This window comes from Thunnus albacares, chromosome 22 (genome assembly GCF_914725855.1).
Source record: "Thunnus albacares chromosome 22, fThuAlb1.1, whole genome shotgun sequence".
In the NCBI taxonomy this organism is placed as follows: Eukaryota; Metazoa; Chordata; class Actinopteri; order Scombriformes; family Scombridae; genus Thunnus; species Thunnus albacares.
The window spans coordinates 18,930,778-18,949,589 of NC_058127.1; the positions used below are offsets into that span (position 1 = coordinate 18,930,778).

At 39.4% G+C, this 18,812-nt stretch overlaps 1 protein-coding gene across 1 annotated transcript in view; it reads left to right on the top strand.

Moving 5' to 3' along the window:
* The window catches only part of plcb3 (phospholipase C, beta 3 (phosphatidylinositol-specific)), a 51,012-nt gene extending 32,591 nt beyond the window's left edge, over positions 1 to 18,421 (top strand). Inside the window, exons 8-34 of the mRNA XM_044341102.1 lie at positions 2,272 to 2,372; positions 2,531 to 2,697; positions 3,633 to 3,779; positions 3,915 to 4,072; positions 4,234 to 4,316; positions 4,829 to 4,913; positions 6,299 to 6,443; positions 6,576 to 6,677; positions 6,787 to 6,860; positions 6,947 to 7,043; positions 7,366 to 7,450; positions 7,740 to 7,864; positions 8,382 to 8,536; positions 8,680 to 8,841; positions 8,939 to 9,038; positions 9,172 to 9,276; positions 9,631 to 9,725; positions 9,821 to 9,962; positions 10,769 to 10,810; positions 11,073 to 11,182; positions 11,394 to 11,503; positions 11,780 to 11,939; positions 12,192 to 12,268; positions 12,534 to 12,623; positions 12,795 to 12,852; positions 13,220 to 13,306; positions 14,425 to 18,421. Coding sequence (XP_044197037.1) covers positions 2,272 to 2,372; positions 2,531 to 2,697; positions 3,633 to 3,779; positions 3,915 to 4,072; positions 4,234 to 4,316; positions 4,829 to 4,913; positions 6,299 to 6,443; positions 6,576 to 6,677; positions 6,787 to 6,860; positions 6,947 to 7,043; positions 7,366 to 7,450; positions 7,740 to 7,864; positions 8,382 to 8,536; positions 8,680 to 8,841; positions 8,939 to 9,038; positions 9,172 to 9,276; positions 9,631 to 9,725; positions 9,821 to 9,962; positions 10,769 to 10,810; positions 11,073 to 11,182; positions 11,394 to 11,503; positions 11,780 to 11,939; positions 12,192 to 12,268; positions 12,534 to 12,623; positions 12,795 to 12,852; positions 13,220 to 13,306; positions 14,425 to 14,736 — 3,174 coding nt within the window. The 3' untranslated portion in view covers positions 14,737 to 18,421. The remainder of the gene's footprint in view (positions 1 to 2,271; positions 2,373 to 2,530; positions 2,698 to 3,632; positions 3,780 to 3,914; positions 4,073 to 4,233; positions 4,317 to 4,828; positions 4,914 to 6,298; positions 6,444 to 6,575; positions 6,678 to 6,786; positions 6,861 to 6,946; positions 7,044 to 7,365; positions 7,451 to 7,739; positions 7,865 to 8,381; positions 8,537 to 8,679; positions 8,842 to 8,938; positions 9,039 to 9,171; positions 9,277 to 9,630; positions 9,726 to 9,820; positions 9,963 to 10,768; positions 10,811 to 11,072; positions 11,183 to 11,393; positions 11,504 to 11,779; positions 11,940 to 12,191; positions 12,269 to 12,533; positions 12,624 to 12,794; positions 12,853 to 13,219; positions 13,307 to 14,424) is intronic.
* Positions 18,422 to 18,812: the final 391 nt, after the last annotated feature.

Below are 18,812 nucleotides of genomic sequence, written 5' to 3' on the forward strand. Positions count from 1 at the left end.
CAGTTGTAATAACTATCTAAAAGTAATGGATAAACAGTTGAAATTATTATCTAAGAGTAATCGATAAACATTTGAAATTATGACAGTTGCAATAACTATCTAAAAGTAATGGATAAGCAGTTGCAATAACTATCTAAAAGTAATGGATTAACAGTTGTAATAACTATCTAAAAGTAATGGTTAAACAGTTGCAATAACTATCTAAAAGTAATGGTTAAACAGTTGAAATTATGACAGTTGCAATAAATATCTAAAAGTAACAGATAAACAGTTGAAAATATTATCTAAGAGTAACGGATAAATAGTTGAAATAACTGTCTAAAAGTAATAGATAAACAGTAGAAGTAGTTGGTGGACCTACACACTGACAATTTATTTGTATGAAAGGAGCGCTGTGGTAGCTGACTGGTTACAGCGCATGCCACATAACCGCAATGTCTCTGGCTGAATCCGCCTGGGGACCCTTGTTGCATGTCATGCCCCTCTCTCTCCCCCGTTTCCTGTCTGCTTCTCCACTGTCAACTGTCAAATACAGGCAAAAAAATAAGCCCAAAAACATATCTTTAAAAAAAAATCATTTGTATGAAAGAAATATTGTAACAATATCCACTTTTATGTAGTGTTGCTGTAATTAAAATGAACACATTGGGAGTAGCGGTCAACATTAACATTTTGTAGAAATCACTATATGGACAACTGCAATTTTCAAATCTCAGGAGACATAATATTTGTTAAAGGCAAAATGTGTCTCAAAATACCATTTTAAATTAAATATTATGGTGCTGATGAGATGTCACATCATATTCTACTGACTTAAGAAAACATCTTTGTTTGGTACAGATCCCTGCAGAAATCACACATTAATCATTTTTATATGTTTTTCAAAGAAAATGAGAATAAAGATGTAAAAATGATCATTCCTGCTAATATTGCAAACCGTATTGCAATTGCAATATCAGTCAAAATAAGTGCAGTTAGATATTTTTTCAAAATCGTTCTGTCCTAATTTGAACTGTATGGTGGGGTCAATGAAGATGTTGGGGGACAGCTGACAATAAACGACAGGAACCACTGTTGTAATTTATCTCTAGTAGTATCTAACCATGCAGATAGTTTGTTTTATTTGTCCAGGTTTAATTAACTGTCAACAATGTTTTTTTTGTTTGTTTTTTTTATATGAAAATTTAGCTCTCAGAAACAGTAAAATAAAAACAAAACTATGAATTGTGGCCCTTTAAATGTTATTGCTCAGAGTGACTCTCTTTGCAGTGTAAGGTGAGCTGAATTTAATTTTAGTTTATAGGTTTTAGCTACAACATCTTTAGAGTCACTGGATTTTTCTTGATGCTGTAGCTTCCCAGAAAGAGTAAAAGTTATTAAAACACTAAAAGTCATGTCTTCATTCATTCTTTCAAACCTGGGAGTCCAGTAGAGGTACTAGTCATGTGTTTTTATCTATTATATTGTCAGTATCTTTGCTTGTATCTGCATTTTAAGGTACCGCAGGGTTGTGGTTTGGTAGGTAAAACAAGGTCTCTTGTGTCTTGATTAGTGAGTGTTATCTTTCCTAAAAATCAGTTTGGAGTCACAAGACTTTGCTTTTTGAATTAAGAGACTAGATTGTGCAAACTGCACTGTCAGCATTTCTCTCTGTATTGCTGTACTCTGGTGCCTCCAGCTGGTTACACAGAAGAAGAACACATAGTGGGAAAAGACACAACTGACAGTGTCATCAATGTTATGCGGTGCTTTATTAAGCACATTTATCTTCAGGCTATAGGGCTTACAGTATTTAAGAAACAAGTATAAAGATGTCTTGTGTTTTTTTGACAGCTTATGGGTTTGTAAGTTGTGTGTTAGTGTGCTGCTGGAGGCAGATGGCTGCTCAGAGGCTGACTTGACTGTTAACAGGATCAAACTGTCTCTGTAACCACCAAGCCGCTCTGTCACTGTGTCGACCTCTTCACTTCACCACAGACAATCTAAATCTGTCATTTTAACAAATTCAGTAAGCAAAAAGCTTACAAAGGAGGCAGGAAATAGCAGTCATTTCATCCACTTAGTTGTTGAGGAAATTCAACAACAAAGCAGGATGTTTGTGGGATCAGTTGTAGAGAAAAAATGGATTTTAGTGACACACTGGCATGTTTGATCCTTCTAATACCCAGTTGTCCCAACATTTACATGTGTTAAACTTTTCCGCACATCCTTCGTTTTGTTCATTTCTTCCTTCTTTGTCTTTCATTTTAACCTCTTGCTCTCTTTTTGCAGTCAGAGGGAATAAAGCCAGATGATTTCACATGGGAGGCCTTCCAGAAGTTTCTTGACACTCTCAGTCTCCGGCCTGAGATACAAAGCATCTTTGAAGAAAGGTATGTGAGAAATGCATAAATAATACTTTCATAAAACAAGGAGTTGCTGCTTTCATAATTATGCTCTAGTGATGTTTTAAGGATCTGAGTCATTCTGGCAATATGCTGAAGAGGTTACCTTTTTTTAAAAAAAATAATTGCTTCTCTCCTCTCCTCAGTGGGTCCAAGAGGAAGCCGTTCATCTCTTTGGACCAGCTGATGGACTTCATCAACCGCAGGCAGCGAGACTCCAGACTGAATGAGGTGCTGTACCCTCCGCTGAAAAGAGAGCAGGTCCGACAGATCATGGAGAAATATGAGACCAACACCAGCCAGCTGGAGAGAGGTGAGTGGCTCAGTGTGTGTGTTGCTTACAGTTTGTTTTTTTTATTCAAGGGAATTGATCCTAAAATTGCAATAGGATAAATATTCATTATTTATGAGTATCTTCATTTGGGACGTTTCCTCTTGTTTTCTGATTTAAATTTCATCTCCATACATCACACATAAAGGAAATTTGCAGACTAATTGCCACAATCATACATAGACCAATGTGACTTCATAGGACCTCACATGGAGTATCACTTTTTTGATAGAATAATGTGATGAATTACTGCAGTGAATATAAATCAGCCCCTGGCTCTTTTGCCTTTAATGTATTTCTTAAAAGACATTAAGTTCTCTTCAAGAAAGTGACCTTTTTAACCTGCAGGACCATATAACAGCACAAAAGAGATGCTGTAATTTTTCTAGATAAAATGTCGAGGGCTCAGATTGGTTTATCCTCTTCTAGATAATATCTGCTTCTCCAAACTTGAGGTTTATGAACAATAGCAGCACTCAGATATTTATAGGTTTACAGGTATAATTAGTTTCCTTGACTTTTGACTTCTAAAATCCTTGACCATGGACTGAGAATATTCAGATTGCATCCATAATGTGGGAATCATTCGCAAATTGGATGAAATGTCCCTCAATGTTTTTCTGTGGTCATCTGTGGATAATATGTATGAAACGAGGGAACAAGCAGAGCCTTGGTGACAATGCACTGCTCCGCTAGGACACTGTTAAACCAAAATCTGTAAGATGATTCACTATCCCGCCCACAGTGTCACTCCTGTCTCAAAAACAGGAGCCTTTTGCCCTTTGGGTCAGTTATAGCAGATCATGTAAATTTGATATAGCACCTGTCGGTCAGTCCATTTAAACTGAACATTAAAAACAAGTTTGACTTTTTATGATCAAAGTGAACACATCCGTCCTTCTCTGTCTCTCCTGCAGACCAGATCAGTTTGCAGGCTTTCAGTCGGTATCTGGGAGGAGAGGAAAACGGCATCACACCTCCAGAGAGGCTGGATATCATCGACGATATGAACCAACCGCTGTCTCACTACTTTATCAACTCCTCACACAACACATACCTCACAGGTACAAACACACTCACACCGCACATCAATTTCTTTTGTTACCAAAGGTTTTTAAGTTCAATATTTCAATAGTGTCTAACTTTTAGATTTGAATTCATCTTTCCCTCCCTCCTGCTGTGTGTCTGTCTATCTTCAGTTGGTCAGCTGACAGGTCTGTCCTCAGTAGAGATGTACAGGCAGGTGCTGCTGACCGGCTGTCGCTGTGTCGAGCTGGACTGCTGGAAGGGCCGACCGCCAGACGAGGAGCCTTACATCACCCACGGGTTCACCATGACAACTGAGATATCTTTCAAGGTGTGTTTGGGCATCCATGTTGTTGCTCATTCAATGACACATGCACATTCCTCTGAATTTTTTGTTTCAAGGGAAAGTTTGTTACAATACGACAGCATGTATTTAGAGATTTCATTCAGTGGAGCTCTTTTTAATCATCTCTCTCTTTATTGTGACTGCAGGAGGTGATTGAAGCGATAGCAGAGAGCGCTTTCAAGACCTCGCCGTACCCTGTCATCCTGTCCTTCGAAAACCACGTAGATTCGTAAGTTGTGTCAATATGTGTAGTGAGTTTTTTCAGCAGTTTGTGGATTTAAATAAACTTGTTTGTCTCAGTCTTGATGTATTTTAGTTCATTGGTCCTCTTGCTTTAGTCTGCTGTATTTACAACCAGACAAGACCAAAATTCAGTGCTTTAAAGTAACAATCTTGAAGATCTCCTTTTTGTTCTCTGTGGCGATAAGCTGTAATTGCAGGTGTGTTTTTGGACCTCACTTCCCTTGATTTTTCCCGAGAACGTCGCTACCGACACCCAATTCGTAATAGTGCAAATGCAAAGGGCTTTCATCAGTGGACCATAGGCTCAATCACTCTTCTGTTACCTCATTTGGTGATAGATAGTGACTCCAAAGACATCTATTCAAATGAAAAAAGATTATTACTCTAGTAGAATATTCACTGAGACGTGCTGTTAAAATGGCAGTTGATGATGTACTGTGTGAGATGGCATGTTGGGTTTTTATTGAAGGTTAACGTAAACCTATTTTTTTCTGTCAGGGCCAAGCAGCAAGCCAAGATGGCTGAATACTGCAGGACCATATTTGGAGACGCGCTGCTCATTGATCCACTGGAGAAATATCCGGTAATACTGATCTGACATGAACTTCATCAATGTGTTACACTAATAAGTTTGAGTATACTTTTGAATATATATATATGTACACTGTTTGACACTTTCACATACGACACTGTTTCAAAGTCTGTTTTGAAAATGTCTCGTTGCTTAAGGAAAAAGAACAACACACTAATATCTTTTTACCCTGCAGTCATGGAGGTAATCGCATTAAAAACCATCAAATATGATCAAACAGCTTGTTATATGCAGATCAGCTCATGATTTCTGATGATTTGGTACGAAAACTTAACTCATGACACACTTTTCCTGGCCTCATAAACCTCTCTGTTTTCACAACTATGGTCTTGGACTCATGACTTAAACCAAAGCTCATGGCACCACACTTGATTACACAAACATTTTGTGCAATGATTTCCTATATAATTACATGTGAAAGAGGAACACTGTGGTTTTTCAGAAGCTTTTCAAATAGAGAAACAGAGATAATCATCTGTGTTCCCACCACACTGATTAAATTTATATATTTTTCAAGTCAAGTGTTTTCCCAAGAATTCATAACTGTATTATAAAGCAGTGTTTCCAGAGAAAGTGCTCATAAATGAAACATATATTTATATATGTTTAGGAGCTCAGACACAAGGGAGAAATATTTTGAGAATCCAATGCAACCATTTATTCATGTCTTTATACGTAATGCATCTTAAAAAATAGAACAATTCTAGCTTTGACCTATGTAATGAAGAGGTCGGCTTGAACTACATGGATGAGTCAGTTGGAGTGTAAATCGCAGGGCAGAGAATGACATCTTTCAAAAAGACAACCATCCGTAGTTATAAGATTGCAAAGCCGTTGTTGATTCAGACTGCTTTGAGGGCTAAAGTTATGAAACGCTGCAGTTGGCCCTGTGACTCCTGTGACATTGAAACAGTATGGGCTAAGTTCTGATAATATGTTGTGGCTGCCAGACTGCACAATCTACTGTGACCTTGTTCTGAGTGCCTCATGATCAGTCCTGGTCCTGTTATTCATCTCAGAAACTACATTAAGGGATGTGTCCTTTTTTCCACATTTTTTTTCTTTCATCCCTTGATCTGTTCTTTCCGATGATTTGTAATATCCTTGTCACATCCCTGGTTTTCTTTTCCATTGCTGGTTGGAGATTAGTTTCTGTTCTAGTCCTGCTTATCCTTCCAACCACATTTAAGTTAATCTAGCATTGAGATTGCTAGAAATGCTATATTTGCTTAAAACAAGCCAAAAATACACCATTTAGGTGAGATAACTCTACATTTTTAATGTCTCTGTCAGTGCAAAGATCTGCTTTATTCTGCACTTTTTTAAATTCCTCAACTTTGACTGAGTTTTCCATTGTGTCTTGTATGTGGCTACAGCTAATCCCAGGGCAGGCGCTTCCCTCGCCGCAGGAGATGCTGGGGAAGATTCTCATCAAAAACAAGAAGAAGCACCACCACAGGCCCTCCAGTGGCGGCAGCATTCGACGCAGGGAGCTGGAGGAGCAGTCGTCGCCCAACAACGGTACGCAAAGACAACGCCGATATGCAGAAAGCATTGTTTTTAGAAGAGAATTGACAAAAATAACAAAAAGTAAGATTGATACTGACATTTTACTTGACATAGACACACTAAGATAAGATTTTGTCCGTGTAGAGTGCCCTCTGACAGACGGCGAGGGAAGCCAGCTCCTGTCCAACGGAGAGGAGAAGCTGGCTGAGAGGATGGTCAAAGATTTAGAGCCCCGCAAGTCCATCGGTGGGTTGGAGTACAAATGAGATATGGATTAATTCATTAGAAGAGCTGCCAATGTGGTGCACAGGCCAGCAGGTTCTGTATAACAAGTGTTTTTATTCCATCCTTCCAGGAGGTGAGGGAGAGAGCGAGGAGGACGAAGATGATGAGCCATCGACCGAACTGAAAAAGCCAAACTCTGATGAGGTAAGAGTCATCCGGGGCAGAGACTGGTGGGGTGTTTGACTGGCTGACGGGCCGATTAATGGATTAGTGGTATCTGCTTCTCTCAGGGTACAGCCAGCAGTGAAGTGAATGCCACAGAGGAGATGTCGACTCTCGTCAACTACATCGAACCTGTCAAATTTAAGAGCTTCGAGGTTGCAAACAGTAAGTGTGTGTGTGTGAGCGATAAAGAGAGAGACATAGACAGGAAGAAGCCTTGACTCTGTGTACAGAGAAGTGAGAGAAAATGTGTGTGTGTGTGGGGGGGGGGGTGGGTGGGTGGACAAGCCTTGTTGGGTTTAATAACTTATGTTGCTCATTAGGATGACAGACTAGCTGTGTGGACTCATTTATGGTTAATGATGTCTTGTCACAGACATGTCACACATGGATTATCTTCATTCCTGTACCTTTTTTTGTCACTCTTTGTCATTTTTTGTAACATTTACAATCTGTCTGAGTCGTTTTCTGTCTTTCTGTCCACCAGAGAGGAAGAAGTTCTTTGAGATGTCGTCGTTTGTGGAAACAAAAGGCGTGGACACGCTAAAGAGCTCCCCTATCGAGTTTGTCGAGTATCCTTGGAAGCTTTGTCATCCCTTGAAAACTTGAGCTTCTTTAGAGGAAAACAGTTCAAAATGAACTTGAAGTCCCCTTCCTCTCAAAAATGTGTTTTTGTTTCTGCCTTTTGTTACTTCTTTTAGATGTTTGACCTTCACTGTGAGTCTCTCTGTGCTCACCTTAAATCTCAGTGTGTACATAAGAGCATGATTTTGGAAAATCACAACATGTAAGAAAGGGTCAGAGCACACATATGCCACATATACAGTATACAGTGTTAAATGCTTAACAGGACTCCTCCAGGTACAATAAGAATCAGCTGAGCCGAATCTACCCTAAAGGAACGAGGGTGGACAGCTCCAACTACATGCCTCAGCTCTTCTGGAACGTCGGCTGCCAGATGGTGGCACTAAACTTCCAGAGCCTCGGTAAGTCCTGTTATTTCAGCCTCAGATGGCTTAACATGGGATGTAACTAAAGTCTATAAAGTATGAAGCATCCAGAGAACCTCAAATAACCAATTTAAGTCTTTAAAAATATATAAATTGAACACAGTTTTCTGAAGTATTGTTTTTTTTTCACCATGCAATGCATCTCTCTCTTTCCCACGTTCTGCAAAATGATAAATAGGGTTGTTTTGCCAGTTTTTGTTTCCTTATTTTCATTTTTTTAGTGCTTTTAAATTAGGTTTTCAATTGAATTCCCAGAAACACAAATAATGTCTTTAAAAATTTAAAGTTTGGCTTCCTGATGCTGGCAAGTGAGACAGTATAGATGATAAAGTAAGAGTCTCCCCAGCTTAATAAATAATTCAGCATTCAGTTAGAGCCAAGTTAAAGCATCTCAGTCTTTATCCCTCTAAATCCGTCTGTGCCGCCGTTTTTCCCGTTATTTCTCCATCTCATCCCACCCCTCTGTCTATTTCTCATCCCTCTTTCCTCTCAGACCTCCCTATGCAGCTGAACATGGGGGTGTTTGAGTATAACGGCCGCAGTGGCTACCTGCTGAAACCGGAGTTCATGAGAAGGATAGACAAACACTTTGACCCGTTTACGGAGAACATCGTGGATGGAATAGTCGCCAATACTGTCAAAATTAGGGTATGGACAAAGCGGGATGTTGTGTTTAACTGTGTGATTAACATAACTTCTGTAAGCTAATGTATTGTATGTTTTCATTGTTTGGGCATCTAGATCTTTCTTAGAGTATCTATAATGAACATGAATATGTTAACGTCCACCAGGTGATCTCAGGCCAGTTCCTGACAGATAAGAAGGTGGGCGTGTATGTGGAAGTGGACATGTTTGGACTTCCTGTAGATACAAAACGGAAGTATAGAACCAAAACGTCCAATGGGAACTCGCTGGACCCCGTGTGGGATGATGAGATGTATGTCTTCAATAAGGTAACTTGTGCACACATTCTTTCTTTCTCTCAACCTCCCTCTTCGGTCCTCTTGCATCATTCCTCCTAAACTTCTCTCTCTCTCTCTCCCTCTCCAGGTGGTCCTCCCTACACTGGCCTCTCTAAGGATAGCAGTGTTTGAGGAAAACGGGAAGTTTATCGGACACCGTATCCTCCCCGTGTCTGCCATTAGACCTGGTCAGTACACAGATGAAAAGAAACTTAAACACACACTAGCTTAACTTAAATCATTCAGAGAATTTGTATTCTGTGGGTTGAAGAAGTCCTCGGACAGTAGCTGCTTATTTATGTGTTCCTTCTTTCCTTCTAGGCTACCACTACATCAACCTGAAGAATGAGTTAAACCAGCCTCTCCTGCTGTCCTCTCTGCTGGTGTGCACTGAGGCTCAGGACTACATCCCTAATGAACACCAGGGTAAGAACCTCAGATGAGCAACAGTGCTGTGCACAACACAACCCACAATCCCATATTTCATACCTTACACTTGAGACTTAGACTTGTAGTTGAATTTAATTCACAAAAACTAAAACTTATACCTGACTGCCGCGAGATATTAATCAAAAGGATTTTGTCTCGGCAATGTTAGAATACTGGCCATTAAATGATATGGTATCCTAAGACCTGAAGAAGTTGCATCTTGACTTGAACTTTGCTCATGAAGATTTGACTTGGACAGTTTGAGATTGAGACTGAGATTCAAAATTGAAATTATACAAACTCCATGACAAGGGACTCTGTTTTTATTTGTGTGTGTGTGTGTATTCTCAGAGTACGCAGAGGCCCTGACCAACCCCATTAAACACGTCAGTCAGTTGGATAAGAGAGAGACACAGCTGGCTGTTCTCATTGAGGACAACAGTGAGGTGAGACACAAATGCATGTTGAATCAACTAAAGAGAAAAAAAAATCTCCTGTTACTGTATCAGAGAGATCACAACATGTCTCATCTTTTATCCAGCATGTCCCCGAACAGCCCAAAGAGGGAGAGCCTAGGAGAGAGAGTGACGCCATTCCAGGAGGTCGACTCCCCTCCCCCTTTCACAACGTCCCTCCCTGCTCATTGGAAGATGCCTCTGACATCATCAACGTACCTATACCGGGTAGAGACATCCGTACATGATATACACACGGACACAAATGTTGTCTCAACATGTCAATTAAATGCAAACCAGGAGAGGCACCGTTTTGTCTACTTTCTGCTTTTGCAGCACTGAAATCACATACAAATAGCAAAGTGTGATGTGTTCAGTATTAATGATCTTTTTCCCTGGAAGTACGTTTGTTTGATATCGCTCTCGGCAATTAATACTGTTAATTTACCAGCATAAAAGGTAAATAAAAAGGAGAAGAAAAAATGTTCGTAATCTGAATTTAGGTGGACTTAGACTCCTCTACCCTCCACTTTATACTAATGTTGTAATGTGTCCACATGTGTGTCTGCACTGCACAATTATCCATTATACTCCAGTTTAGTGCAATAAATTAGTGCAGTGTTTTTAAACTGCAAGCAGCATTTTTAAGATCTTTTCACTCCCAGAAAATTCCAGAAACAGGTGAAACAACATTTCTTAACTGTGCCAACCATTAAAACCAAACCATTAATCTCCAAAATGTCAACTTTGCATGAATTTATACTTTCAGGTTTGGTGACGATGCAGATTTTTAAAAATTAAAAAAAAAAATTATTAGCTCACCCAATTTAAGAAAAATATGGTTCTTTTCAGTACAAAATCATTTGGTGTTAAACCTGCACTAAAGCCATGTACATTGTTTTTTTGGTTGTTTTGGGCATAATGTGTTTTCTGCTTTTTGTGTCTGATTTGTTTTCCCATCATCCATTTCACACATACTGTCTTGTCTGCTTCTCCTCCTGTATTTCTGTGTGTGTGTGTGTGTGTATGTGTAGCACAAAGTCAGAAGGAGGACCTCATAGCCACAGTTCTGGGAGGTAAGGTCATTCCAGTGCATCCATTTCCACACAGAAATGTTCTCTGTATCATTTATGTGTCACACGAAGCTTCATGAACAGAATTCCTTTTCATTGCTCATTTTTTTTCAATTTGACGAGCTAAAAGTGGGTAGCGGGATTTACACAGGTAGAAATCTGTTGGAACACATTCTTTCATAATTGTCTTTCCTCTCTCTTCTCTTCCCTTTCATAAATACTTAATTGCCATAACTCTCTGTCTTTGTGTCTGTCTGTCTCTCAGACATACAGGTCCAGTCTATAGAGGAGTTGAGGCAGCAGAAAAACTATTTGAAGCTTCTGAAGAAACATGGCAAAGAACTCAAAGATCTGCATAAGAAACACCTCAAGAAGGTACACACTGACAGATTGATGCCCACATGTGTTTAATGCTTTACTGTTTAGTCAACATTTAGAACTTCTGCAGCTCTGCATAAAACTGGATGTGTAAGTCAAATATTTTGGCATTAGTTGCAAAAAAAACCTCTTCTTCAGCATTTTGAAATTAGTTTGGGCTTGTGTACATCTGAATATGTGTGTGTGTGTGTGTGTGTGTGTGTGTCAGGTGTGGAATCTGAGTAAGGAGCAGAAGAGTCGGAACAGTCAGCTTCAATCTGACACCCAGAGGAGGCGCAGTCAGATGGAGAAACACCTCAAACGTAGCATCAAGAAAAAGTAAGGAAATTTCAAACCTCATAAATGAAGGAGGAGGGGGGAAATGAAAATATGTGACAAAATATCTGTATAGACTGATGATGTAAAGATAGAAAGATGGAACTGAGCGTGTGAACAGATGGAAGTAGGGAACTGTAAACGCAGGTCAGAAGCAGAAGATGACAGAGAGATGGTCCCCGTTAAACTTCGAGGACATTACGGTTGCAGATGACTGAACCTGGACTCATTGTTTATGTTGTTTTGTGTGTGTATGTGTGTCTGTGTGTGTGTGTTCAGCGAGCCTCCGGAGCCGATGCAGCAGGAGTTGACGGCGTTGGATCAGGAGCTTGAGAAGCAGGTGGTCCAGCTTAGGGAATGGCAGATGCAAGAGCTGCTGAAGCTCCGACAGCAGCAACACGCGCTGGAAAGAGAGAAGCAACAAACACATCTGCAAGAGGTAACAAGAACACACACACACACACACATAGTCCTGTGTATGAATCAGTGCACTTTCTGCACAATCCTACGCTCATACATACTCAAGGTGACACACGATCACATTGTTTTCCTGCTATGAATTCTTAAATACACACACTCACGCTCATTACTAACTGACCTCTAAGAAACTGGCACTTTGTGTTAGCATCATGGAGGGTGGTACGCAGCACAGTCGTCTGACAAGCCGTCGTCTGCTGCGCTGTGTTTTTAGGCCTTCCAGAAGTTAAAGGAGACGGCCCATGAATGCCAAGCAGCTCAGCTCAAGAAGCTCAGGGAGACGTGCGAGAAGTAAGTGCTGCTGTTCACCTTGGCTGGGACAAGAGGAACTTGGACCCAGAAGTCACTGTGAAAAGTGGCACATCCTGTTTTAACTTTTAGTTGTTATTGCAGTATTGTGAGTGTTAGTTTTAGCTGTAATATCTGTTTTCTTTAAAGTAACTTTTGACTCCCAGAAGCATTTAGGCTGTTTTTTTTTAAACATTCACAAACATGTGAAATTGCTTTCAACAACCATTGTTTGGATCTAATATTGGTTGTGCAACTGTGTCTGCAGGGAGAAGAAAGAGCTCCAGAAAATCCTAGACAGGAAGCGGCAGAACAGCATCAGTGAAGCCAAGAGCCGTGACAAAGACAAGGCTGAAACGTAATAAAGGGGTTTCTGTTTTATTTGTGTGTTTGAGTGGAATTCAAGATGATTGTTGGATATTTGGGCAATCAGGCTTTATTTTGATTCATATTTCATTTGACTTTTGACCTTTTTTTTTTCTTTAATCTCCCTCCCTTTTGCTCTTTCTATTTCTATCTCTCTCTGCAGCGAACTGAATGACATCAACAGGAAACATATTCAGGATTCTGTCACCTTAATCCGAAGGGTAAGTACCCACTTGCACACACTCGCACACACTTATCTCCAACAGTCCTTGAGAATGTCCATTTATCTACTTCATAGTATATTTTTCTGCCATCGTCATCAACTCTTCTCCCACATTATCTTCTTTTCCCTTCCCTTGCCTTATTTGCCTATCTCTCCTAATCCTCTGTTGCCATCCTTCCCTCCTTCAATCCTTGTACTTTCTTTATTTACTTGTTTCCTCTAAAACCCTTAATTCTCCCTCTTACACTTTTTATCCTCTCTATCCCTCCTTATTTCTATCCCTTCCCACCTACCACCCCTCAAATTTTCCTCATATTCTCCTTTTTTTCTTAAATCTTCCTCCCTTCCCACCTGTCTCACTGCAGCTGGAGGAGGCTCAGACCAGGAGACAGGATAAGCTGATGCTGAGGCAGCGGGAGGTGTTGCAACACATAGATGAGGAATTTCCACTGGTGAGGAAAAACACATTCACACATTGAAGTCCTGTCATTTTTGAACCCATTTAAGAGCAGAAGCAGTTTTGTTGTACTCCAGTCTGCCCTACGACACAGAACCATCACACTTTTGCTCTCTGTCCCAACCTATACATGAAAAATATCTTGATGAACTGACATCTTGGTAATTTGGTTTGTTATTCCACATAACTAAATGAGAAAGCAGCTAAATCCAAGCATGACGGAGAAGCTAACTAGCTTAGCAGATCTCAGCTGCTCATCTTAGCTTTTGACTCTAGTTGAATTCATGTAATTCGGGTTAAGGGTTAGGAGTTAGGGGTTGAGGTTAAGCTACCATTAAATCATATTTAAATGCATCAAATTTTAAATTCAATTTACTATATTGATAAAGGACAGGGCATTTTGGCTTCTTTTGGACAGTTTTGATAGTGAGGAGAACTAGGAAACAGGGTAGATAGGGTTTTTATGTGACAATATCAACATCTTTTCATTTTCCATCCAAGAACGACATGAGAAGACTGATGTTGCTCTCACATCTGTATTTATATGTAGCTGGAGCCAGGAGGCAGTTAGCGTAGCTTAGCATATATACTGGAAGCAGAGGGAAACGGCTAACCTGGCTCTGTTCAAAGTTCAAACACCTCTAAAGCTTCTTGCTTCATCTTGTTTGTTTAATCCATACAGTTTGTGGTTTTAGAGGAAGTTGCGAAGACTCTAAAGACTCTTGCGAAGACTCGGATGAGCTACTTCTGCTGTTTGCCAAGAAATTGTTACAACACATAACTCCCCATAAAACCAGAAATAGTCATCTTGGCTGCTTTTCTGTTTTGTTTTTTTTAAGGACTAAGCAAACAAGATATAAAGAGTGAGCTCTAGAGCTGCTGGTAGGCATAGTTTTGAGCTTTGGAGACATCTAGGCTATCGGTTTCCCCCGCTTCCATTCTTTATGCTAAGCTAAGCTAATCACCTCCTGGCTCTAGCAGCATATTTAACGCACAGCCATGAGAGTGGTATCAGTCTTCTCATCTAACTCCTGCTTAGAAAACATAGAAACAGTATTTCCTAAAAGTATTCCTGGCACATTTTCTGATATTTTCCTGGTGTTTCTTATCCAGCTCCAGTCTCAGTTGGAGAGGGAACTGGACGAGGAGTCTAAGCGACTACCGGAGGAAATCTGCCAGCACCTGCAGTCGGAGCTCCAAAACAAAGGTCTCCGAAAGGACGCCCTGTTCTCATCTTTGTCTAATCATAGCAGCCCCAGCTCTGGCTCGGGCCCGCCCTCCAACTGCTCCACGCCCTCCTACCCGTCAACGCCCAATCGAAGCACCTGGAATAGGAGCCTGGACAATAGCACTGCCTCATTGGCCGATTCCACGTCCTCGTCTGCCACCCCTGTCCTGTCGGAGGGGGAGATGTCGTTCAGTTAGAATAATTACTTGTAAAAAGGAAAATACATACATTCAACTGGGGTCTATAATGATTACAATGTGGGATAGTAATGATATTAATTATTTACTAATTTTATTCTTTTTTTTATTACAGACTGTGTTCTTGTCTACAGAGCTATATTATTTTTTATTTTGCCACTGATGTGTTTTTGTCAGATGACACGTCATGCATTTTGTTTGAAGATTTCATAAGAATCACAACCAAACTTGTTTTTTATTTTTATTTTTTACATTTTCTTGTCTCTTTGTCCTGCTTTTAATGTCATGTCATACTGTTTTCTTTGCATCATTTCCATTTTTGTCTGGTCAGTAAGCTTCTGCTACAGTTTTACTACACCATGAGCTTTATGCTAACACTGTTATTGTTAAATCTTTTTGTTCACAGCAACTTTAACCTCTTTTTTTAAAAACTTTTTTGAGAGCTTTCAGCTGTGCAGATATGTAGAGTTTGAGCTACTTCAAAAGTAATTCTCACCAAATTTCGATATTTTATTCTTAGCTTACACAACAGTTGAGCAATGACATTGCTTCATAATGACCATATGACCTGTGGAAATGTCTGTGTGCTGCACATATAAGCCACAACTCTTATCCACATTCATAATGAGAACCAGAGAGAAGAAGGGTAGTTTACAGACTTGAGCATTATTAAGAAAAAAAGGGTTGAGTATTAGGAAATATTGAAAATCTTAAGTTTTAGCTGTAATTGCAGTAGCTGACCAGCAGGTGGTGTTGCAGCCTTAGCTGTTTTTTTAATATATGCTTTGAGCTGTCCAATCATCTAGCCTGATTATCCTATTACACTGTACTCCAACACACATACACACACACACACACACACACACACACACACACACACACAGACACACAGACACCTGTCTCGCCAGGATTTGCACCCTTGTTCTGAATAAAGTCTCTGGCCTTTAACCTCCAATCAAAATCCAGTCAAGGTTGGTTGAGGGGCGGTCAGCAGACGTCCATCTGGCTAGAAACTAGTGTGTAACTGAGTGTGTGTGTGTGTGTTTGAGTGTCAAAGAAAGGAGGGAGGTAGTGATGTAACACTCACTTTTTTAAATGTATGTGTAAGCATATATCTCTCTTACACACACACACACACACACACACACACACACTTGACACTGCATTATCTAATGATGCGTTCTATCGACACACAGCACATATACACAGTCACAGTTTATTGGTTCAGAGGCCAAAAGTCTTCAAAATCCCCATCCCATTCAATCTACTCCCTGTTTAAAAAAAAAAACAGAGTGCACACACTCACAAACACACACTTCAGAGAGGAACCGCAGTAATTTTACAAATATCAGAGATTACCGAACTCTGCAGGGGTATTTGTGAGTGTGTGGCTAGAACATAATCTCTTGATGAGACATCTGCTTTTGGGGACAGTAATACTTCTTACTAAATGGAAAAAGTCTGCTCAGTGTGTGTGTTTTGTGTGTGTCCATGTGTGTTGGTGTTGTTAGTTTGCCACTTTGGCAGCCTGGAGAAAAGAGAACATCATATGTTTAAATAGCAAAGCCACTGTAAGAGACAGTCCTGTGATTAAGACTTAAAGCTGCACTATGAATTTGATTTGCTCAATTTAACCAAATTATTATTGTTTTAGTCTTAGATAATGTGCTTAAAAAAAATCATGGCAGAGCTCAGAAAGTGACCACTCAGATGAACACAGAGTTGTAGGTCTGCTAAAGTCTTTCTGATGAAGCTTTAAAATTCAAAGAGTTACCTCTCATTGCTGTTTGGGGTCATAATGTGAAAAACAGTAGTTTAGTCCTGTTGTTTTTAGAGTTATCAACAAACATAGGAGCAACTTTTGTAAATCATGTTTTATGGTGCGTATACCCTTGAAAATATCCCACACTGGTTCCCTCGGTGTGTCCATTCAAACCAAATACTGAAAGAGGGATAGTGGTGCACAAACTAAGCGGTACTTTAAATCTGTGTTTTTGCTTCCTGTTCTGCTATATTTATTTCTGTCATCCATTATTGGAGATATTTTTTTGTTTTCAATCTTAACAGCAAAATGTTCTTTTTTTCTGTCTTGTCCACTTTGAGGGGTAAAATGATGGCACTCTGTGTATATGTATTCTGTGTATATGTTTTAGTTTTATGTGAATTTTACTACTGACCACAAGTGCTGAAGAGAGATGGAGGATAGGAGACGGCGAGGAAGTTTGAGGATGAGGAAGCGAGAGTTTTAAGTTTTAAGTTGAGATTCAGTGAGTCCGATCTTGTCCTTTCCCACCTCCCTCCTTCAATGAGCACTGGCTGCCTGTCTGTCTGATTATCCCCCTTCACACACACACACACATACACACCCTTTGTAAACTATCACCTATTTAAATGGAATTTTAACAACTTTTTCTTTTGTGGTTATTTAAGTTTTTATTGATGGAGGAAAGTGAAAGTTCAGGCTGCTTTAACAACTAGCAAAGTGTAAAAGGTTGTCATACATCAAGTCTCCATTACAAATTCAGTAGGTGCATGTTTTTAAGTTGTTTTTTTTAATGTTCCTGAAATTTTAATGAAAGTCAAACCTGTCATAATGACACCATAAAGACAGCAACTTGTAGCCAGAGACAGTTATGACACTGTTTGTTTAACTACTATGTCATTAGTAGGACAGCAGCAACAACAACATACACCCACTGGGGTCAGCACTTTCTTCAAATGAATACACTGACCTCTTGATCTCTGGTAATTTAACAGTTGTGGGCCGAGAAGATTGCCAGCTTGTTCACCTTTGGCTGTCCACACTGCATACAGCACAGTATGTAAATGTATATGCTCAGCCAATTTGTTTTGGACACTAATGTATACAGTGGGTTATAAAGTCAGAGTATTTACTTTATACAGCGGGCTCCAGTCTTCCCAAATCAAAAGGGTTATTTTTCAAAGAAAAATAGTTGCTACATTCCTTACAGGCGGTCTGCTTTTAGGGTCACGTCGGTCCAAGCCATTCCAAGTCCTGTGGCAAGTATTCAGAGTCACATTCTCTGTCGCCTTAAATATGATTTGTACATTACTACTTGGTACTCAAAGAGTTTTTCATTTTTATTTTTGAGGTAAAATGTCTCTTTTCAGTTCAGTATGAGATTTTACGATAACCCCTTCCCACTGTCTTTTCATGTTTAAATGCACTTTTATCGCTCTCGTTGTTTTGTTGCTTGTAAAAATCTTTTGTTCCTGTGATATGGACATCAATACAACCACTTTCCAGTGATTTTTACTTTCTGTTACAATAGATGTTTATTTTTTACGAGGTTGTGTAAAAAGAGTCATTGAGCACATTTTGGATATTTGACAAGACACAAGGACGGTTTTCATTGTACTTGTTGGTACTTTATCTGCATTAAGAAAAGCCTGTGATGATACTGCATGTTAAAAGACATTACATCACATAGACCTTTTAACAGCTTAACTAATGTCAAAACCTGACTTAAGCCTGTTTCTCAGATGCATTTTTTATAAATAAATTGTTACCAAAATGTAAGAACTTTAGAAACAAATTCAACAAAGTCATGCAAGAATTGGCACATGTAGATAAAACTTGTAGTGTAATCACTGAACAGTTATATATACTGTAGTGTGCATCACAGTTTCAGACTAATACCACAGGCATTCATGTCAGGAAAAGTGTAATCAAGCCAAAAAATGTGAGAAAAATATCTAATATATACATTTCTAAAAGGAAAAAAAGCAATATAAAAATACATGTGGAACATACCGAAATTACTTCAAATATTTCAAGTCTGTTTTTTAGTCTTTAACCTCGTTCTGTAAACGCTTAACTCTACTGTAGAAATACATGTTGGTTGTAGGTCGCTGCCAGTGGCTTTTATTTTAAATTTACAGTATATACCAGGAGAGACAAAAGAAAACAAAGTTTACAGGTGGAACTGCTGGATTAAATTACATGTATTATTATGTACAATAGATACTGTCTGTCTTGATTGAATCACTCTAATATGTTTTCATTGTTAAAGGACTGCAGTGGTGTTTAACTGACACCAGATCGACCAGCACGC